This window comes from Sceloporus occidentalis, unplaced genomic scaffold, assembly GCF_023333645.1.
Source record: "Sceloporus occidentalis isolate IW3139 unplaced genomic scaffold, rSceOcc1.0.p SCAF_2, whole genome shotgun sequence".
In the NCBI taxonomy this organism is placed as follows: domain Eukaryota; kingdom Metazoa; phylum Chordata; class Lepidosauria; order Squamata; family Phrynosomatidae; genus Sceloporus; species Sceloporus occidentalis.
In genome coordinates this window covers 9,153,541-9,175,961 of record NW_028316982.1, presented here as the reverse complement: position 1 = coordinate 9,175,961, position 22,421 = coordinate 9,153,541, and the positions used below count along the sequence as shown (strand labels likewise).

At 42.8% G+C, this 22,421-nt stretch overlaps 2 protein-coding genes across 4 annotated transcripts; one reads left to right on the top strand and one right to left on the bottom strand.

Annotated features, from left to right (window-relative positions):
• Window positions 1–181: 181 nt before the first annotated feature.
• POLR2H (RNA polymerase II, I and III subunit H) lies at window positions 182–12,099 on the top strand. 3 transcript variants are annotated; one of them, XM_089508721.1, is made up of 5 exons: window positions 182–261; window positions 3,787–3,870; window positions 4,370–4,463; window positions 7,683–7,766; window positions 8,016–8,645. In XM_089508721.1, the coding sequence occupies exons 2-5, from the start codon at window positions 3,822–3,824 to the stop codon at window positions 8,131–8,133; spliced, it is 345 nt and encodes a 114-aa protein (XP_089364847.1). In that variant the 5' UTR covers window positions 182–261; window positions 3,787–3,821; the 3' UTR covers window positions 8,134–8,645. The 3 variants fall into 3 exon arrangements, with proteins under 3 accessions (XP_089364847.1, XP_089364846.1, XP_089364845.1); XM_089508720.1 differs by lacking the exons at window positions 182–261; window positions 8,016–8,645 and adding exons at window positions 1,773–2,043; window positions 9,308–12,099; XM_089508719.1 differs by lacking the exon at window positions 182–261 and adding an exon at window positions 1,773–2,043.
• On the bottom strand, window positions 12,077–20,789 carry THPO (thrombopoietin). Its single transcript, XM_089508718.1, has 5 exons — window positions 20,270–20,789; window positions 18,303–18,430; window positions 14,817–14,903; window positions 13,413–13,577; window positions 12,077–12,301 (listed from the first exon to the last, which is right to left on the bottom strand). The coding sequence occupies exons 1-5, from the start codon at window positions 20,280–20,282 to the stop codon at window positions 12,080–12,082; spliced, it is 615 nt and encodes a 204-aa protein (XP_089364844.1). The 5' UTR covers window positions 20,283–20,789; the 3' UTR covers window positions 12,077–12,079.
• Between the last annotated feature and the right edge of the window lie 1,632 nt (window positions 20,790–22,421).

The window sequence follows — 22,421 nt, the reverse complement described above, 5'->3', positions numbered from 1 at the left end:
GGAGGAGGAGAGAGGAGCCTCCAATGCCGAGGGCGCCTCCTCGCCTGGACCAGCCCTGCGGTGGCTGTCACCTGGAAAGCCAACGGCAGCCAATCAGAGCGCGCCTCCTCACAGAGCCCCACCAATCAGCAGCAGCTGCATCCTCCTCCTGGTCCTCCCCCGGGAAGCTTCTTCTTCTTCTTCTTCTTCTTCTTGGAGGCAGGCAGGGCACCTGGAGGACATCCATCCCAACCCAGCTCTGCCCCAAGCATCTCCCCCCAAGTATTTCATTTTTCTCTGTTTTAATTTGTTAGCCTTTAAGTAATGGGATAATGATTATACCTGAGTTGCTACTTTAGCATCAAATGTTTATGTTTTAACTTAGAATGTCGGTTAAGAGGAAGACCAGAGTAGACTTAAAGAGTCATTTGAACAAAGGTATTATAGTTAAGAGAGTCTGGGAGTCTTTTGGGTTAGAAAGTAAATACTAGATGTTTACCATTTTAACCTTGTTTTGTTACAGCTTTTTTTTAGCGGGTGGGTGTCCCTTTTTTAATGGTTTTATCCAAATAAAAAATGTATATATTTTTCTCCATACCTTTATTTCAGCCAAAAGGCCATTAGACAACAGAATAAATATAAAACATGTTAAAATAACACCATAAAACAAACATTCATAACCTACTGTATATGTATTATATACACACGACAGAAGAGAAAGTTGGAAGTCGCTTTTGTATTTCGTTTCTTGAAGGCGTCTGGCTTGTTCTTCCCTCCTTTCTTCCATTTCTTCCTTCTTGTGTTTTGTTTTCATTTTCAGCAGAAAACCTTAATAAAAACATTACTTGAAAAGAAAAGAACTCATGCTATAATAAACGTAGCCCCATGGCTTCTTTTATTGATTTGACATTAAAAAACCCATAAAACATATGTAAAAACAAACAAACAATCCATTTAAAATTACATCACTATCTAAACAGAAAAAGTACATTTCCTTCTATGTCTATTATCCACATTTTCTTACATACACCTGTCATTGATAAACCTATCTTCTATCATGTTTAGCATCTTTTAATAAGGGATATTCTTTTTCCATCTATCACCATAAGCCTAACTTCCTGATAAAAAAGTGGATATATAGGATTAATGATTAGAATTGATATGTATTTCTCTCTCTCTCTCTCTCTCTCTCTATATATATATATATATATATATCTGAGGAGACTATAAGGATATCCTTACTTTTAGTAGAAATAGACTGTTTCTTTTTAAACCAAACTGTTCTTCTCTTACTACATATATAAAAAAGAAACAATCTAATTCGACTAAAATTAAGGCTATCCCTATATTATCCTCATATGTGTATGTATGTATGTATATATATAAAGACATATCCATTCTAATCAGTAAAATTATATATCCACTTTTATCAATATATTGATCTCATTGATTCTGAGGCAAGACATGAATAAGACTCTTCTTGACTTTCTTTTCCGTTGGAGCAAAACATCGCTGATTCGCCTCAGAGCTTGAAAAGCCTTCTTCTGCGCATGCGCAAAAAACCTCCACTCCAGCGCCGCCCGCCTCCATTTTCTCGCTGCCTTTTCAGTTCCGCTTCCCTCCCTCTGCCCGCTACCAAGATGGCTGCCCGAGCTTCCGCCCGCCATGCTCCCCTCCCACTTTCTCACCACCTTCCGTTCAACGTCGTTTTGCCCGCTTCCAAGATGGCTGGTTGAGCTTCAGTCCTCTGACGTCATCTGCGAGTGCCCGCACGGAAAGCGACGGAAGTGTGTCTCTGAGAGAGCGTTTCGAATCTCCATCCACGCGGGTCCAGTTCCAATCCTGGCTCCAAGGAGAGCGGAAGGGGTTTGGGGCTTCTGCTGCTCCTTCTTGGCTTGGCGCTGGGTTTCCGGCCTCATCCCCTCCTCCCTTCCCTGATAGAGCAGCGTCTGCCTTGTCAGCCCCAAGCCTTCCCCTTCCTCCGCCTGGCCATGGCAGGCATCCTCTTCGAGGATATCTTCGACGTGAAAGACATCGACCCCGAGGGCAAGAAGTTCGACCGAGGTACGAAGAAGGAGGCAGCCCCACGCTTTGGCCTTTGGGCCCCTGGGATTTGTAGGCCTTCGTGCTAGGGAATCCTGGGATTTGTAGGATATCTCGCCTTCTTGTGGCTTCGTCCTTTGGAGTCATGTCATTAAATAATAATAATATTTATTTATACTCCGCTTCTCCAACGAGATCGAGGCGGCTCACAACAATATTAAAAACACAATAAAATATAAGAAGGTTGGGAATGTAGGACATGCCTTGGAAAAGGAGGACCTGAGGAGGCTCCCTTTCTCTGACTAGTCTGGGGTCAAAGTAGTAAGTGATTCAGCGATTAAATGCTGTGCTTTGACAGGAGGATGGTGCGCATTGTTTTATCAAGGTGAGCCTCTAGACTAAAGTTATACATGGAGATGGTAATAGCAGCACAGAGACCCCAAGGGCCACCCAGCCCAGCCCCCTTCTGCCATGCAGGAAGTCTCAGTCAAAGCACCCCTGACAGATGGCCATCCAGCCTCTGCTTAAAGACCTCCAAGGAAGGAGACTCCACCATCCTCCATTGAGGGAGTGTCTTCCACTGTCAAACAGCCCTTTCTGTCAGGAAGGTCCTCCGAATGTTGAGCTGGAATCCCTTTTCCTGGAGCTTGCATCCATTGCTCCATTGGGTCCTAGTCTCTGGAGCAGCAGAAAACAAGCTTGCTCCCTCCTCAATATGACATCCCTTCAAGTATTTAAGCAGGGCTATCATATCACCTCTTAACCTTCTCTTCTCCAGGCTAAACATCCCCAGCTCCCTAAGTCTCTCCTCATGAGGCATAGCTTCCAGGCCCTTCATCATTTTGGTCACCCTCCTTTAGACACCCTCCAGCTTGTCCACATCCCTGTTGAATTGTGCTGCTCAAAACTGGACATAGCGTTTTATTTGAGGTCTGAAAAAGCAGAATAGAACGATACTACAGTGGGACCATGTTATCCACTGGGGTTTGGTTCCAGAATCCCCCGTGGATAACAGAATCCGTGGATGCTCAAGTCCCATTAAATATAATGGCAGAGCAAAATGGTGTCCCTTATATGAAATGAAAAATCAGTGTTTGCTTTTTGGAATGTCTACGTTTTTTGGACAGCCATCAGGGGTGCTTTGATTATGTGTTCCTGTATGGCAGGAGGTTGGACTGGATGGCCCTTGCGGTCTCTTCCAACTCTAGGATTCTATGAATATTTTCAAGCCGTGGATGCTTGAATCTGTGGATAAAAAATCCATAGATAAGGAGGGCTTACTGTATTACTTCATCTAGCTACTGCACTCCTATCGATGCAGCCATATCCCTTCTTCTTTCCCATCCCATTTTGCTGCTCTTGAACACACAGTTTTGTGCATGCTGGCTGGGGATTCTGGGAGTTGTCATCCCAAAAGTATCTTTCCCAAGTTCTATTTCTTCTCTCAGTCTCTCTTTTTTTCCCTCAACCCTCGCATTCATTTGTTGTCCTTATGCCCAATGTTGCCCCCACATACCTGAGGTGCTAAATATAGTCCCCCTCCCCACTTACAGACCACAACCTTGTGAGGTAGGCCAAAAGTTAGTACATAGTAAAAAGTCACCCCCTGAGTTTAATAGTGAAATCTAAATAAGGGACCCTCTGCTTCCACCCACCCATGTCTGTCGCTGTGACTTCTAGAAAAAGTTCCCACTTCCATCCTAATGACAATACACACCCAATGTTGTACCCTCCGATAACTGACACCCAGATTTGTTTCACCAGTTTCCCGACTGCATTGTGAGAGTGAGTCCTTCAAGATGGATTTAATCTTGGATGTCAATGTACAGATCTACCCTGTTGATCTTGGTAAGTGAGGTTTCAGTAACTGGTCTGACAATGCTGGTTAATGGCTAAGCTTTTGTTGGTGGAATGTCTATGTCTTTATTCTTAAGCCCTTTCTCCCTGCAAATTCAAGCTTCTTGACTTGCAGAATTTGAAGTATTTGAAATAAAGACAGCAATATGCATGATCATTTTAGCCACCGTGCCACCTGCAAAAATAGTCCCAGACCATTTGAAGTTGCCCGTCCTTATTTTGAGTGGAGAGCATCATCTTTTCCTTCTCAACTGTTGTTGGCTATGTGCCTAATGTCAACTGTTGCTTGATGCCATGTTTTGGTTTTCTTGGCAAGATTTCTTCAGAGGAGATTTGCCACTGTCTTCATCTGAGGCTGAGAGAGTCTGACTTGCCCAAAGACACCCAACTGGTTTCCATGGCCAAGTTGGTAGTCAAGCTCTGGTCTCCTGGAGTTGCAGTCCAACTACACTATGCTAGCTCTTATGTCTTATGTACTCTTTCATGTCAGGCGACAAATTCCGCCTAGTGATTGCCAGCACCTTGTACGAAGATGGAACCTTGGATGATGGAGAATATAACCCTACAGATGATAGACCATCCAGGTAATGGGGAGCTAGTTCTGCAAAATGGATGGGTGCTGGGTGAGTGATGGGAGAGAAATGTGCCTAGTTCATATTTTCATGCAGACTTATACAATGTACACTTCTCATGCCTATCAACAGATGGGGATATGGCTATACTGTGACAGTTGCACTTCCCTGAATTTTGCAACATAGTTTGCACACTTTGAGGAAAACATATGATGGGGGGAGTACACACAGGCATACATAGGTTAGGAGAAAGTGCACATAAAACCTCATTATAACACTAGATTAATCCCTCACCAGAAATGCATATATTAGGAAAAGTGCATACAAAGAGACATATATTGAAATAAATGCATGTGAAAGTATGGAAGAATTTTCTGTGGGAGGAACATCACAAACTCATGCAGAAACTGATTGGAATAAACTTAATGTGGCAAGTCAAAAATGGAGAGATAGATCTGTGTATTGCTAGAAATTTCCATTCTTTGGGGAGTATATACAGCCACAGTTCTATCATGAATCTAATGTTCTGTTTCCACCTCATCCAGACTAGCCTTAATTCTCAAAGCTAGAAGAGATTGTTATTAATTAATAACCTGCCTTTCTACCAGAGAGCTCAAGATCTGTGTGGTTTTCCTCTTCCTTACAATCATCCTCAGAACAGTTCTATAAACTTGGCCAGGATGAGAAAGAGTGAGTAATCCAAGGTCACCAATGAGATTAAAGAGGAACTGGGACCTGAATCTCCCATGTCCCAACACAACATTTTGGACTACCGTACAGCACTGAGTAACATAAAGGGAATTAACCAATACAAGGTGTGCAAGTCAATGCTTTGCTTGAGTTCTCTCTCAGGCCTCAGTAAAAAGAGTGCAAATATTACTGTTTCAGTGTATATAATGCTACATTCTATGCAATTTGCTCCTCCTATATGCAGCAGCTGTTTGTAGAATTCTCCAGGTTATTCAGTTCATGAGAGTCCTCTGGGGTCTCCATGCTTTTCATCCTAGATTAGAAAGTAGGAGCTAGCAGTGCAGCTGTTGTTTATATTGCAATGGGTTTACAGCATCATATTTTGTTTTACTAAGGCCTCATTCTTACTATGAAAAAAACGAATTGGCAAGCAAATTATATGACCCTCGTCTCCATTTGGAAACGGTTCTGATCCCGGTGCTATCGATAGCAGTTGTCACGATGCAAGGCAAATGAAAAAAGCCCGCATTGTTCAAAGAGCAGTTCCCTGGCGCTCTTTTTTTAAAATAACGATTCTGCAGTGGGTTCAACAAGTGGGAACAACAGATCAGAATTGTATCATTTGGAGTGGGAGGGACGAATGGCAGAGGGGCAGGAGATGTCGCACACCCCCAGTGCTGCCTTTTTGCTTTAAAAAAAAGAAAGAAAATTTGATTGACATAGTAATAGAGTGATGTCACAACTGCTAAATTGTGAAATTGCTCTATTGATTTCACAAACAAAAACCCAAAGGTTTGTCTTGCCTTCCTCTCCTCACTCCCGACAGTCCCCATGTAGAACGCAGCCCCGGCACCTCCATGGAGCTGTCCAGTAGCAGCCCAGACCCGGGGAGCTCCAACCATTCTCCAAGGCTCACTGTGCTTCGGCTGGGGGCCTTGGGGACTGCCAGGGGCCAGAGCCAGCCACCGCTGCCATTATGTGAGGGGAGAAAAGTGTGTGTGTGTGGAGTGTGTGTGTGAGAGAGAGAGAGAGATGTGAAGGGGGAAAGGTGTGTGTGCGTGTGTGATATCCCCCGCATGGGGGACATGTATTTCGTATTTGATTGATGTGTATTTCGAAGAGGGGTGCCAAGTGGGAACAACAAGCCTTCCACAAAATGAACCAATTCCATTGGGGTACGAAAAAAAATCTCTTGGATAGTGGGAACAAGGGACCTTTTGGGATTCAATTCTAAAGCGCAGCGAGGAATTGATTTAGTGCAATTTAAACAGCAAGTGGGAATGGCCCCAAAGTATCCAAGCTCCTAAAGGAAACAGCATACATGGTTCTCACCACCTTTGTCCTCACAGCATCCCTGTAAGGTTTATGTGACTAGGCCAAAGTGAGCCTCATGGTTGAATAAGGATTTGAATCTGGGCCTCCTCTATCCTAGTCCATCACTCTAGCCATCACAGCAGACTGGGCTGCATAAGAAAAAGGGAGGCAAGCAAAGTTTACAGTTCCACAAGATGAGGGGTTCTTGAAAATCTGTAGGTCATGATATGTATTTCTTGTCCTGGCCTTAAACTGTGCAGGAGAAATGAATCTGCATGCCTTAATTAGCTGCACTTCCCATTGTATTTCCAATTTTTATGTATGATTGTGAAAGTTGATAGGAATCAGCTCATTTGAAACGTGGTGCTGGATACCATGGAATGGGTTATAGAGCAAATCAAGCCTGAATTCTCCCTAGAAGCCAAGATAACAAAACTGTCATACTTTGCACACATCATGGGATGACTTACTTGAGAAGACAATGATGCTTGGTAAGGTAGAAGGCAGAGGGAAAAGAGGAAAACCACATTATAGATGAATTGATTCAATAAAGAAAAACATAGCCCTGAATTTGCAAGATATGAACAGGGCTGTTAACAGCAGGGTGACTCGGAGGCCTCTCATAAATCATCATAAATTGAAGTCAACTTTATGACTATTGACAACAACAACAAAGCCATACCTAATTCAGATCCAGGCTGTCTAAAGGATGGTATTCTCCAAGATGAGCCCATAGAGGCTTTGAGATATGAGAGCCTTCTTGTTGGCTGCCCCTTGGCCTCTTCCTCAAGAAGTTAAAATGGCCCCTTTCTTGTTATCCTTCCAGTGGTAGGAAAATACTTAATTTTGGCAGGTTTTTGGAACTGTTAGTTCTATCTGTACATCTTGGATTTTTAGTGCATACATTTTAAAAATGCATACATATAAAATAAATTTATTATGTAAGCCACTTTGGATCCCATGTCAGGAGAATAGAAAAGTAAAATTTAAGTAAAAATAAATAAATTAAATTCTTCTCAATTCTATTGTTAATTTTTAATTATACTGTAACAATAACTTTTGTTATGTTTCTAGCCATATGTGTTCTTACGTCCTTCAATTTTTGTAAGCTGGTTCACATCCCAGTTCAGATCTTTTAACCATAATTTGTGTGTCTCTGAACTTATACAATATATGTGATTGTAAAAAAAAGAACATTCCTTTCATTTGTGCTGTTCTTCTCCACAGGGCTGATCAATTTGAGTATGTGATGTATGGGAAAGTCTACAGAATCGAGGGGGATGAAACATCCACAGAAGCCGCCACACGCCTGTAAGTGTCTCACAATTGTAAGAATTTCTTGCTTGAGAAAATCAGTATAGTTCTGAGAGGGCTGGTCAGATGGATATAGCCCAACGCAAGCTTTGCAAACATGAAGCTCGCCAAGTGTTTTGGACTTCAGTTTCCAGAAGCTCCACCAAGTAACCAATGGTAAGGGTTTATAGGAGTTGTAGTCCATGACTCCTGGACAACAAAAGGTTCTTCATGCAACCTAAAGGCTTTGTTTCTGTCCCCTTTTAGCTCTGCCTACGTGTCCTATGGGGGTCTGCTCATGAGGCTCCAGGGAGATGCTAACAACCTGCATGGTTTTGAAGTTGATTCCAGAGTTTATCTCCTGATGAAGAAACTGGCCTTCTAATCACCTTGAGGTGCTGCATGGTTGGAGATTAGAGAAGCAGCTTGGACTCTTGGGGACACCGTGGAAATGTTGCCCCTCAAGTATAGAAAGAGAGGGCTAGAGAGACTATTGGCCTACCAGTATTTCTTGTGTTTCCCACCACCAACAATTCCTGCCCTCCCAATTGGCATCTTCAGAGGAAACTATTTTTTCTTCAGATTGCATAAAGACTTTGCTGCTAAAATTGGTCCGAGATGCCCCAGATGATGAGCAAGTCAAGCGCCAGGCTAAAGAAGAAAACCCCCTGCTAATATTGGAGAGATTCCATTTCATTCTCCAAGTGTCTACACAGCTGTGGTTAACAGACTCTTTTTTTAATTATTATTACACAGGGACCTCTGTTCCCTGAGAGTCACTATTGACATTTCAGGTAGACTGTGGACACAATCTCTTTGCTGTATAGCAAATGTAGGGGGCAGCTCTGTTTGACTTTAGTTTGTTGCCTTAATTAAAAACGTAGAGGTTTTTTTGTACTTGCTGCACTTCTGTCTGGTGCAGTCCACTTATACTAGAAGAGCTAGAGACCTGCAAGAGGCATCCACATTCTGCAGACTGAGATTAGTTACTCCTTCTTTTTTTTAAGTAAAACAAATGGATTGGGCCTCCATATTCTGAACCAGGAGTGCATTTTCTTCAGGGTTTAGATCAGAGTCTCATCAACACTGGACACCCCTGCCCCACAAAAGATTCCAGGAGACTTAGGGCTGAAGCAGATGGCTCGGAAGGAGTGAACTCTGGGATCATGGGGACTGGATGGCCCACTCCCGAAGCAAGCCACCACTTCAGTCCCAAGCAGGCTGCTGGCAGGAGTGGATTAAATCCGCTCCAGCCGCTTCAGGGGTATGCATTGTCTAAACGCCACGTCCCCAAAGCAGCTAAAAGCTGCTTTATTTGGCCTGTCTGTTTCAGGCCTTAGTCTGTTTTAATCTCTTTTTTTGGCCATCTATTTTTGGGAGCCCCAATATTATTTTCTTTTCTATTTTCAATTTTTAAAAAAAAGAGGTGGAAGAGAAAATTAATGTACCCCACAAAGACCCAGTGCTGGAAAATGAGGCAGAGGTAATTTCCACACACTTGAAAATTGCCAAAACTCGTGGAATATTCTCCTTCCCTTCCCTCTTCTCCCCTTCTTCAGATTTCATCACAAATGGGGAAGGAAACAGCACCCCTAAACAACACGGGCAACCCTAGACACCTTGTTCCTGGGTTGAAGCAGCAAATGGCAACCATCATCTCCTCTCTTCCTTTGTACAAGCCATGATGTAGTGTTTCAAAAGCCAGCCATGTTAGCTTGGCATATAAGACAGAAAATCTCACAGGTGTGCCTTTGCTCAGCTGTAGCAACACAAAATATAATAACAAAGTTAATAGCTAACTGTATTCTGCTGTTTTTCGTGGCTCCTGCAGATCTTCTGCCTTACTCTAATGCTATGGCAGTAAGAAGATAAGACACAGATTGAGCCCCCCTAATGTATGTGCATACTTTAAAATACCTGCACAAACTAGAGGTCCTCTCTTTTTTAATTATTTCCCATCCACTCCCCTTCCTAACAACAAAGAGAAAGTACAAGCCACACTTCAAGGCTCTGAGGCCAGAAGTTTATCACTCAAGTCTTACTGCAAGGATGGGCAAGCTCTAATGTTCTGGAGACTAGTTTCCAACCCTCAGTAGCTAAAGGGATGAGGGGTGCAACTTTTTAAAAGGGGAGGCCCATCTGGAAGCTTTTTTGTCCTTGATGACCTTCAGTTTAGAGAGGTGGGCCTTAACAAAATGAGTTTCAACAGGGATACAAGGTACTCCCATCTAGGCAGGAAAATTGATATTCACAGTTATAGGCTGGGAGATGCCCGACGACAGCAATACATACAAAAAGGATCTGGGGTTCTTAGTAGAACACAAGCTAAAAAATATGAGTCAGTGGTGTGACGCACTGGTTGAGAAAACAAATGCAATTTTAGATGCATCAACCAAGGGAAGCACAGTATCCAGATCAAGGGAAGAAATACCTGGAAATACTGTGTCTAGTTCTGAGCACCACAATTCAAGAAGGATGTGGACAAGCTGGACCATGTCCAGAGAAAGGTAACAATGGCTGCATCTGCACTGCAGAAATAATCTGTTTTGACACCACTTTATTCCAATGCTGTGGAATTCTAGGAATGGTAGTTGTCAGGTGTCCCAGAAACTACCATTCCCAGAATTCCATAGCATTGAGCCATGACAGTTAAAGTGTCAAACCAGATTCTTTCTGCAGTATAGATACAGCCTAAGATGGTAGAAGATCTAGAAACCAAATCTTTAGAGGAATGAAAGAAAGTTGTGTATGTTTAACTTTGAGAAAAGACAGATGACATGGTGGCTATCTTTAAATATCTGAAGGGATGTCCTATAAAAATGGATTGTTTTCTGCTGCTCCAAGGACTAGCACAGGAACTACTTAAAAATTTGGAAGAACTTCTTTACTGTTCAATATTGGAATAGAAGGTGGTGGATTCTTTGGGGGCTGTTAAACAGAGGTTGGATGGACATCTTTCAGGAGTGCTTTACTTGTGTATTCCTGTGTAACGGGTTGGATCCAATGGCCATAATGGCCCCCTTTCAGTGAAAGATTCCATGATTCTACATCTGGTCTGCTGTGTGCAAGACCTTGGCCATCTCTTTTGCTGACCTTTAGTTTTATGTGCCTTGGAAAATATGATGAGACACTTCTTTTTGTTAAAAAAAAAAGGCAAGTCTTTATTGTGGTAATAGTATAGACAGAAAGCCTTTTATAGCTCCCTTCCAAGCAGTGTCTCTGTAACAGACTTTTATGCATATACTGCATCAGAGATGCGATCTGGCTCTTCTTGGCCTTGCCATGGGTGGACGCAGTGGCCTGCAGACACTTGGGAATAAAGGTGTAACAGGACAAAGTGTCTGCGAGAGGCAAAGAGGTTTCTTTCTTCTGTACCTGCTGCTAAGAGTCCATCTCTTATTTACAGTTGTCAGCTTACATTTCCAAGTACCCTGTGTCCTGTTTCTGGGGATAGAAGTGAGAACATCCATGAAGTGTGTCCCTGTTGGCTCCGTTTTAATTATTAGAGTATCAAAAATGCTTTTGCTGTGCCTTTTCCAAATTCTTGAGGCAGGTCTTGGCATAAAGTGAAAAGTCCCAAAGTCAATAATTGTGTTACTTGGCTCTTAAATTTATTAGTGTTTCGTCACTTGTTACCTACCAAAACATGGCTTCTGTAGTCTGTTAAATGAAGCTGGAACCATAACTAGGAGAATGTATCTAGGACTTACTGAGGAGCTGGAATTCATGGCTAGCTATTCTGTGTCTCAATTTCCTTGAGCTACTAGTGCTTTTTAAGTGGGTGCAGCTTGCAATCTATCCAAACAAACAAACCAAGTGTGCCTGTCTGGTCTTGGCAAGAAGCCTAAAATACACTGGGCCCTTAAATGACATAGTGATCAACTGGTAATGTCACCTTCTTGCACGGGAATGATGCCAAGTGGCATCCAGTGTGCGTGGCTAGAAAGAAAGCCCACAATTCTGTCAAGAGAATGGTCAATACCAGTTCCCTTCTGCTCTCTCTAGCTGCATACACTGCATCAGAGGTGCTAAAATTCTGGATAGCCATCAGCCAAGTACAATGAGGGGAGCAAAGAGCATGGTCCTTTGGAGAGCATCGCTGGACTCACTTGACTCTGGGATTCCTTTTTCTTGCAGGCAGCTAAAGCAAGCAGCTATTTACTTGAGGGCTCCGACTTCTCTGAAGCCATTGTTATATTCCTCTCCCAGTGTTTTTCCCCAAGACCATCATCTCAAGGGTCTGGACTGCACTGCTCTTCCATTCGCTGTTCCGCTCTTGGCCACGAAAGGGCCAGCCACTCTCTCCAAATGGCTTAGACCTGCAGGGTCTCTCACTGCTGGCCCCTTGAAGTAGCCCAGCTGGAAGGATGTTGAGCCCACACGGCAGCCCTAGCCTGGCGACCAAGGCTGCAAGAGAAATCTTTCCTCAAGTCATTGAAGAGGAAGTGGATCTTTCCTTGCAAGAGCTGTTTGTAGGTCTGGAAAATAGTCCTGAGGTTTCCTTCTGGGATAAGCTGAGGGGCTCTTTCTGTCTGCCTTGTCATTTCCTGTCCCTGGAACAAGAAAAACAAATTTGGGTGCCTGTCCAAACCCAGCACTTCAGAGACAGCAGGTGGGAATCCAAGCTGTCTGCCACAATCAGGTTCAAGTTCAAGGGGGAGAATCACAAGTAGCTCCTTAACTGCAAGAAAATCTTACGTGACATTAGACTTTCTAAGGGTGACATGGTGAGATAAAGATTTCTTTTTACCTGAAGTATTCACTAACTAGATTAGGATATAGCTTTTATGTAGGTATAGATTAAAGCCATTAGTAAACTTTTGTTTTAAACTACAAGCTACATGTTTGTTGTTTTTGAGTCACTATCAGTTCTTAGGGAATCATAGGCGGGTTATAGACCGCCGCTTTGAGGCGGTCTGCCGCCGCCGCCGTTTGCTCCGTAAGGGAGCCGTCGCAGCCACACCGCGCAGCTCCCTTACGGAGCAAAAAAGAAGCTCCAAAATGGAGCTTCTTTCTGCGGCACCTCTGTGATGTCGCGAGGCGCCAGGGGCGCATTCGCGATGTCACAGGCACCGCGACTCGTTCGGACGCACAGCGTCCGATACGTAAAGATGGCGCCGGCCATGTGGAACGGCCGGTGCCATATTGTACGGACAGAGTCCGTATTAGACCCAGGGGCGTCTAGAAGAGACGTCCCAAGTGCCGGTTTGTAACCGGCCATAGTTAGGCAAGATCACATTTCTGCTACTCTGCTGATTTAAAGCTAGACCCTAAGAGGCTTGGCTTTGACATTTGAATATTTTTGTTTCCTTACTAAAGGCTGAAACCTAAGAAAACTTAAATTGCCAATCATCACCATCATCATGCCCAAAAGACATATTCAGGGATAGCTGTATTGGCCATGTAGCAAAATAACAAAATGCAAAATGCACAAAAGAGCGATACCTCTATTGGCCAACCAAAATGATGAAAATACACCCTGCATTTTGAATCGGGAGATCCCTTCCAGTCAACTACAACAGAAACAGCACCTGATACTAAACACTGACTTCTGACTAACATCGTCGCTTTTCTTCTGTATGATTTTTAAAAAAAGTCTTTTGCCTGATGAAGAAGACAGTGGAGCTTTGGACAGTGCTCTGGAAGAGTTGCTGGTAGTCTCACCTGTGACCTATAACTTTGTAGATGCAGAATGAAGGAGCTGGCTTTCTCATAAAGCTTCTGAAGAAGTAGAGAGGGGCAGGCCTGCGTCAGTTCTTGCTGGGTGATAGCTATGACATCCACCAGTGTAAGCAGGTCACGGAGAACTTCTTGAGCTTTGACCTGATTCTAAGAAAGACAAGACAACCAAATGTACAACCTCTTAATTCTTGCCCTTCTCCCGACCTTCATCCCAATATGATGGACTAGAAGAATACAGGTTTTTACAGTCAAATACATTTGGGAAGACCTGTGGGAGGGTTAATTGGATTCCTCTCGCAGCCAAATCATGATTTTACAAAAGGACAAGATCGCAGGATATTAGCATTGCATACTGTATTTTGTAAATCGACTAGACTGCACCATCTGATAAACCCAACTCATCCCTTCTTTCATCCACTCTTGATGTAATTTTTATAACTTGTCTTTCTCCTCCACAAATCATGCAGTTTTTCTTTCCAGTGAGAGTGACTCATTGAAAGCTTTACAGTTTTTGAGGAGTATTTGCAGGTCAACACTGTGCAAAAAAAAAGCACATGGTGGGGTTTTGTTGCTTTGGAATTAAAAACATGATTTTCTGCTCTGGGAGCAAGCTTCCTGTACAGACAATCCTCTCTGTACTATTGAGGGGGGGATGTTTCCTGTGCAGAAAATCTCATTCTTATGTGCAAAACCAACCAACACATGGCAATTTTTGCACTGAAGAAATTATGAATGTGAAGAATCTCTTCATGCCTAAGATTTCCTTCAAGTAGTTTCCTAGTCCATGGAGAAACCTCTCCCTCCCCCTGACTCTACTGCAGCTGCACTGCAAAAATAACCCATTTTGACACCACTTTAACTGCCATGGCTCCATCCTATGGAATCCTGAGATCTGTAGTTTGTTATGGCACCAGAGCTCTCTGACAGAGATGGCTAAATTGCCTCCCAAAACTACTAATCCCAGAGTTCCATAGCCTTGAGCAATTGTTGTTAAAATGGTGTTAGAAATGATTATTTCTACAGTGTGGATGCAGCCTCCCTCTCCCCCAATGTATCTGAGGAAGCAGACCAAATCTACAAAGGCTTATGCTTTCCACACAACTTCTTTTGCAGAGTAAGTCACAGTAAGCCTGGTGTAGTGGTTTGACCATGTAAACCCACTGGGTGAGCTTGGAGAAGACACACCCTCTTAGCCTCAAGAGGATGGCAATGGCAAAACCCGCTTAAGAAACTTGCCAAGAAAACCCCATGATAGGTTCATTTTAGGATTGCCATAAGTCGAACATGATTTGAAGGCACACAACAACAACACACACATACACATACACAAATGTAGTTACTGAACTGACTATTTGTGAACATTCTTACCCATTCCTACATACTCACTGTCTTTGCCATCCATTCTCGGAGGCTGAAGCCTACCAGGGGCAAGAGCACAGGCTGCTGGAGAATGGGAAGGTTTTCACATTGGCTCTGCAAAGAGAAAGGACATTTAGAGGGAGTCCAGGGCCAGCTAACAGGGCTGCGTCAAGACTTCACACCCCAGAAAAGCTTCCCTTAGCAGAAGTCTTCTGCATTTTCTCCTTGTTCACCATTACCAATTGATATTTTTCAGTGCAGATCTCATCACCTCTTTTTGCTGACAACTGAATGAAGTGATAACAATGCTTTCAAATTTTACTCTTGTTTGTGGAAAACCACAGGTGATTTGAAGGCACACAGACAAAGAATAAGTGATGTTAGAGAAAAGGGGCAATTATCAATTATCTGGATATTTCTTCCCCTTTCTTTCATGAGATTCTTCCTTCATGCTAACAGTTTAACACTCTGCCAGATTAGTTGCATTTCTAAACAAAAGCTAAACTTTGCCTTTAGCAGTCAGGATATCTTTCTGTAAGCAATATGTTTTATAAGTTATTGTATATACTCATGTATAAGTCTAGAAATTTTAGTCAAAAAATTGACCCCCAAAACCTAGGCTGACTTATCCACGGGTCAATGCAAATACTCTTATTTAAAAAAGAGTCATCCCCTGGTGAAAGGCAATTTGTCCTGGAGGCACTGACCTCCCTTTACTCTCTCTTCCATCCAGCCTTTAGTGTGAACCAAAACAGTTATGCTGCCATAATTTTGTAGGTTCTTTGGCATTGTTTTCTTTTGCTTCATCATTTAGGTCCTTTGTTGCATGTCCCTAAGTTTTGCCCTTGACTTAGCCAGGAGTCATATAAAAATCCATAATTTTGCTCACAAAACCTGCCCTTGACTAATACATGTGGTTGACTTATAGTTGAGTATATATGGTAACCTATGCTGTCAGTTGTAAGTGGCACAAAAGTGTTTAGAGTGCTGTGCATTGAAATTCTCTGGCTAACCATAGATGAGTTGCGCTTTCGTTCAACCTGTTCAAACGGTTGTGAAGATAGGAATGGCGGGGAAGAAAGTTATGCATACAGGTTGAGTTCCCCTTATCCAAAATCCGCAAAATGCTCCAAAAACAAAAACTTTTTCATGGGTGGCTGAGATAGTGATACTTTTGCTTTCTGATTGTGCTATGGACACAAACTATGTTTCATGCACAAACTATTTTTAAAATAGTGTATAACATTACCTGGTGGCGCAGTGGTTAAATGCCTGTACTGCAGCCATTCACTCGAAACCACAAGGTTGCGAGTTCAAGACCAGCAAAAGGGCCCAAGCTCGACTCAGGCTTGCATCCTTCTGAGATTGCTAAAATGAGTACCCAGACTGTTGGGGGCAAATTAGCTTACTTGCTAATTAGCTTACTTGCTGTTCACCGCTATGATCTTTGGAATAGCGGTATATAAATAAAACAAATTATTATTATTATTACCTTCAAGGTATATATGAAACATAAATGAATGTTGTGTTGAGACTAGGGTCCAATCTCCAAGCTATCTCATTATTTATGTACATGCAAATACAGGTATTCCAAAATAAAAATAAAAAATCTGAAATTCAAAACACTTCTGGTCCCAAGCATGTTGGATAAGTGAGACTCTACTACCTGGAGATCACAGACAGATAAACGAGATCACAGACAAATAGCACTATATCCCGAAGGCAACAGATCTCATCTGATCTCAGGAGACAAGCAGGGTCAGGCCTGGTTAGTATTTGGATGGAATACCACTAAGGAATAGCAAGTGCTGTAAGCTATCTTTCTGAGGAAAGAAATGGCAAGCCACCTCTGAGTATTTCTTGCCTAATAAAACCTTCTGAAACTCATGGGGTTGCCATCAGTTAACAGATGTCTTCAAGTCCTATATTTTACTTTATACAATAGAGAAAATGTTCCTTGGTAACTGTGACAATTGCTGACATATAAACTGGGAGATTTTATAGTAGATTATTTATTACCTGGGAGAAGGTAATGTCTGTTTAGTATTGGAATGTTTAATTACAATGTTAAGTCCTTTGAGCATAAATAATAGAAAAGCAATGCCTCTGTCTCTCTGCCTACTTCTGTTTTGGATTGCTGGAGGACTGAAACTGTCATGATGAACTCCTCTGTTTGCCAAATTTCTATAATACCTGAGACCTGGAAAAGCTGCTGATCCTTGTAGTATAGTAGACAGCGTTGCTGTAGATCAAGAAGCTATCCGATCGGGAAACAGTGGGAGTGGGATGGTGAATCCACACTAGGTTTAGGCTAAATTTTAAAGCAACAATCAAAGGTGCTGAATGTGATTCCCAGAAAGATCCAAAACATACTCCAGAAATAATCCAGTTTGGGACTGCTTTAATTGCCTTGATTTAGTGCTACGGAATTCTGGGAATTGTAGTTTATTGTGTCACTAGAGCGCTCTGACACAGAAAGCTAAATGTCTCATGAAATTACAGTTTCCAGAATTACCTAGCGTTGAGCCAGGCAGTTAAAGAGGTTTCAGAATTGATTATTTCTATCGTGTGTTTTGGATCAAAAATTCCCTTTGGACAATTTGGATTAAAACCGAACTCACTGCCACAATCATATGGAAGCCCTTTGCTGACACTGCCTGGAATAAGTCAGCTCTCTATGGTTCCCAAGAGGCTCCTGCAATGTGCAAATGGCAGATACTTAGACTGTGGGTTTGGAGTCAGAACAAGTGTGGAAGTGTGCTTGCAAAGCATGCAAGATTTTTTTAAAAGTAACTTTTCTTATTTTTATTATTCAAAATAACGAAGTAATACCTATTTTTTAAACAAACGAACGGCTGCAAGCCACTGGCCTACAGTACAAGATGCACCTAAGGCATGGCAATATACTTATGTAACTATAAAAGTAACCGTAAAACACAATTGCAACAACAACGACTACAATTCATTATTCATAACAAGCTATTGTTGTGTCTTCCTTATCTGAAATGCTTGGGACCAGAAGGGTTTTGGATTTGGGATTTTTTTTCAATTTTGGAACATTTGCATACATAATGAGATATCTTGGAGATGGACCCCAAGTCTAAACATGAAATTCATTGATGTTACCTGTACACCTTATACATGGAGCCTGAAGATAATTTTATACACAATATTTGTAATAATCCTGTTCATGAAACAAAATTTATGTACATTGAACAGAAAGCAAAGGTGTCACTAACTCAGCTACCCATTTGGACAATTTTGGGATTTGGAATTTCAGATAAGGGAGGCTAAGCCTGTACTTCCATGTTCCAGTCCTTCCTTCCAGAGGTGACATGCCAAACAGTGCAATCAGAGTCCTTGCTCCATTCAAGGACTTGGCTACCACCCAGAGGTACAACCTTACAAAGAGTTGCAAACAAACCCAAACTCACCCCCACACGTCATTTTGCAAAGGGAGGGTGCACCTAGGTCTTTATGTCATCAGGATAACAACAAATAGGTGCCTCTTACCACTTGGTCCTCCAGGTCTATGCTTTCACTGATGTACTTCTGGATTAGTCTCCTGTCACAGATCAGTGGTGTGGGAATCATCCTGGCTAGTTTTATATGGAGCAGGAAGGTAGTCAGGAGAAGGAGCCCTGGGAAGGGAGTGGAGAGACAAAGAGACAGCCTGTCAGAAGTTTGGCACCCACCAAATCAGCTCCATGGTCCTAACTGCTAGATCTAGGAAGAGCAAAGATTGACACTAAGGTTCCCAGATCTGTATATGTGAACTCTTCCCTCCGGCCTCACAACAACGTCACTATGGAGTGCAGTCCACACGCATGGCCAAATATCTGAATTTTTTCGCCTCAAATCCATGATACATTCCCACTTTTTTCCCCTCCAGATTAATAATAATAATAAATAATAATAAAATGTATTTGTATCCCGCCCCTCTGAGAACAATCAGGGAGGCTAACAAGTTAAAAATACAAAACATATCAAATCCCTAGTACCCTCCCCCCTTAAAAAGGTATTAAATCTAGTAGAGAATTAAAACCATACAAGTTAAAACTGACCCAAAGGTCAAACAACATAACAATAATCAATATAACAATAATCAATGGGAGCGGCGGTATCTATTTATTCATAGGAGTTTCCTGAGGCTGGGTTCTGGAAAGGCCTGCCAGAAGAGATCCGTCTTAACAGCCTTTTTAAAGCTGTCTAAGGGTGTAAGCAGACAGATCTCTTGCCTTCCACAGTTGCCCACCCATGGGATAAACGATGACAACCGAAAGGGGAAAACTGTGGAAGAAAGCAGGCACTGAGAAAGAGGCTCTGTTCAAAACCAACGGATTTTGTCCACTTTCCCTTGTCAATGCTGCATGATCCTGGAAAAAGTGAAACTGAACATTCTGGCCTTAATCATTTATCTGAGATCAATGGGGCATAAACTATGTAATCTGGTTTCTGTTTCTTTCTGAGTCAGGCACTTCAATGTTCAAAAGAGAAATTGGTTGCAAACTACAGTGGTCCCTCCACATTCACTGGGGTTAGTGAAGGGCCCTTGTGAATGTGGGGAAAATGCAGATTAAAAAAACACTATTCTTTGTACCTGAGAGAACACCTCTCTAGGAATCTCCAGGTCCTCCAGTGTGAGTCTGCCAGAAGGTGATCACAGAATCATGTTGGAAGATCTACAAATGCCTAGAGAAGGGTTTTCTCTAGGAAGTTCTAGGTTCTCCATCAAAAATCTATGGTTACCTTTTGGCAGAGTTGCGCTGGAGGACCTAGAGATTCCTAGAGAGAACATATTAATCAAAACCTCAAACAATCAAATTCGCAAAAGTCAAAGCTGCAAATGTGGAGGGCCAACTCTATTTTTAATATTGTTTCCCTCCAGACTGAAGTGGTTTGGGAATCAGTTTATTCCCTGACCCTGTTTCCAGGGTTTGCAGTTCTCACTCTTCACAAACGAAGCAGGGTTCCATAACTGCTTGAGCCTGTATTGTTGACATGCTCCTCCATTATGATCAGCCACCTTGTGGTGCCCCAACCCTCCAGAAGTTCAGCCCATTTGGCTGGAATCAGCTTCCTAACACCTGTGCATGTACAGAGTGCTTTCCTCTTAGTTCCTAAACATCCCATATCTTTTTAGAATTAGGAAGAAGAGCTTCCAAGGTGAAGGGGTGTGAATGATTCCCCCAGACAGTCACTGTTTGGAAAAGTTAGTTTTTTGGATCACAAATTCCCCAACCAGGATGGCCAGTTCTGAGAAGTTGTCACCTTTTCCAAGAAAGCACCTTTTCCAAGCATTGGTGATTCTGGGAGTTATAGTTTTAAAAAGTAACTTTTCAAGCATTGCCCCCTGCCAGCCTCTCCCTTGAGGACCCAGGAGTTCCGATCATATTTCCCAATAATATTAGGATATTTTTAACAAGGGAAAAGAGAGACAGATGGAAAGCTGTGTGTATGTCCATTTGGCCAGCACTCACGGTTCAACTCCATGCCAAGGTGGCCACTTGATCACAGCATCTTCCTGCCCAGGGACAGTAGCAGTTCTCTGGCTCCTGTTGGGCTTCCATTGAAGGCAGCTTTTCACACTGGGACATGCGAAGGCAGTGGGCAGCTGCTGTGCAGAACACTGGCCAGAGGGACTCCCTCCTCTATGTATGTGTGTGTGTTTTCTGGGATGCTCTCTGCATAGTTTCCTAGCACTCAGAGACAGCCCTGCATGGCTTCCTGTTGTGCTGTTGCTGGTGGTGACCTTTGGGCAAAGGGCCTTGAGCATGGAGCATAGACCTTCAGGAAGGCTTTCTGCTTCCAGGCATTTCCTCCTTGGCGCTCTCTTGGCTGATGGATGAAGCAAGGCTGTGTCAGAGTCCTGGCAGTAGTGGTGACTCAGCTGGTGAGACTGTGTGCTTCCAGAGGGTCTCAAACCAAGGGATTCGTATCCACCGACCTATCCACTAGGGGCTCAGACGCCTATCCACCTGGGGAAATGCTGCACTTGCTTCCTTTGGTCATTGAAATGTGGCCATCCTAGTGCCCTGGTTGGGAATCTCAGCTTTGAAGGTACAGCTGTAGTTGCTTACTTCCCCCAACTGGCCCTGGCCACTTTCTGTCTGGCTTGGATCCACTTCTTCCAAAGCATCCACATGGAAAGAAAGGACAATCCCTCAGAATTAATCTTCCACAGGCTCAGTGATCCACAGGTCCCACCTGTAAAAAATTGGGGCAATCAGTAACATGCTTAAGTGGCACCATACGCATATTCACCGTACCCCCTGCCATCCCAGAATTAAGTTTGTTGTGTTTTTAATGGCACATAAGAAATAACTTAATGGGTAAGCACCCCTGCATACCCCATGCACTATCTTGGGATCCTCACATTTTATATCTCATAGCTGGAGATAGCATGCTTTTAAGAGATCAATGACCTTCCAGGAACACTAGGTCAGATTCCCAGGGAAAAAAAGGATTGTTTTCCCTGAGGCATGTGTATATCTAGTAAACAAAACCATAAAATCTAAAGGACTCCTTCCTTCTCCCATGTAATCTGCATTTCCTCTCAAAACTGAGACAAAGGATCTCTTTGCACCTAAAGTAGTAAGCTTTACTACTTTACTACTACCCTCTGTTGTGTCCTCAGCTACATTTCCCTGTCCATCCATCTCAGGGATGTCCTAATTCAATCACTGTTTTTTCTTACTAAAATTAAAGCTATCAACCAGCCTGGAATCCCATTGTCGATTCCTAGGTCAACGTTACTAGAAATAACATTGTTATGTTATTCCTTTGCTACCTTGCCAGACAGTCTATAGCCAGGGGCTTGTTTTAAGGTCTAAATATGGTTTCAAAACCTAACCTCTGCACACACAACCCAGCCTGCATACTGCATTCTGTATGTTCTGTGTTGCCCTTGGACCTCCCAGTTTGAGCCACTCCAGCCTTTCATGGTCTTCTCTTTGGACAGGTAATTATAACTCCCTAAAACTCCACTATTCCCTTTCCACATTTCCATTTTGGTTAGCTCTGTACACCTTGTTTGTTTAAACTGCTATCTTGTTTATATGATTGCACTCTGCATTTTTCTAAACGAAACCTTCTTAATTCATCCAAATCCTGGAATCCTTCCCAGTTAGTACTGTTATATACTGGTGCAAATGGCCCAAAAGATTCCTAAGTCTTTTGCAAAGCTAATTTCCCCAGCATTTGAAGAAATGCTGGCAGTTGGTGGGGGACTGTTCCTCAGTACCCCCCACCCCACTCCCCACCTATTCTTTAGGTAAGAAAATAAGCCAATGCTCCTTCCAGATAGGATCAGGGGATGAGGTATAGTTCAACGGTTGATCACAGCCTTTGCTTACAGAAGGTCCCAGGTTCAATCCATTCCCAGAAATGCCTGGGAAAGGTGCCTGCGGAAAACCCTGGAATGCAGCTGCCTGTCAGAACAGATACAACTGAGCTGTATGGACTAAAGGTTGGATGCGGAATTTTTCCACTTGAACTCAGTTTGCAGTTCAAGTGGTGTCAAACTGCATTATTTCTACAATGTAGATGCACCACCTAACATCATTCAAAACAAATCGAAATCCGTCTCCCAAAATACCAGAGGATGGAGCCATGGCAGATAAAGGTGCATCA

Coding starts and splice junctions, on each gene's coding strand:
- POLR2H (XM_089508719.1), top strand. CDS start 1,971: ATGGCAGGCATCCTCTTCGAGGATATCTTCGACGTGAAAGACATCGAC. Junction 3,871..4,369: donor GATCTACCCTGTTGATCTTG/GTAAGTGAGGTT, acceptor CTTTCATGTCAG/GCGACAAATTCCGCCTAGTG. Junction 7,767..8,015: donor ACAGAAGCCGCCACACGCCT/GTAAGTGTCTCA, acceptor GTCCCCTTTTAG/CTCTGCCTACGTGTCCTATG.
- THPO (XM_089508718.1), bottom strand. Junction 14,904..18,302: donor TAGACCTGGAGGACCAAGTG/GTAAGAGGCACC, acceptor TTCTCTTTGCAG/AGCCAATGTGAAAACCTTCC. Junction 13,578..14,816: donor GAGAATGGATGGCAAAGACA/GTGAGTATGTAG, acceptor TGTCTTTCTTAG/AATCAGGTCAAAGCTCAAGA.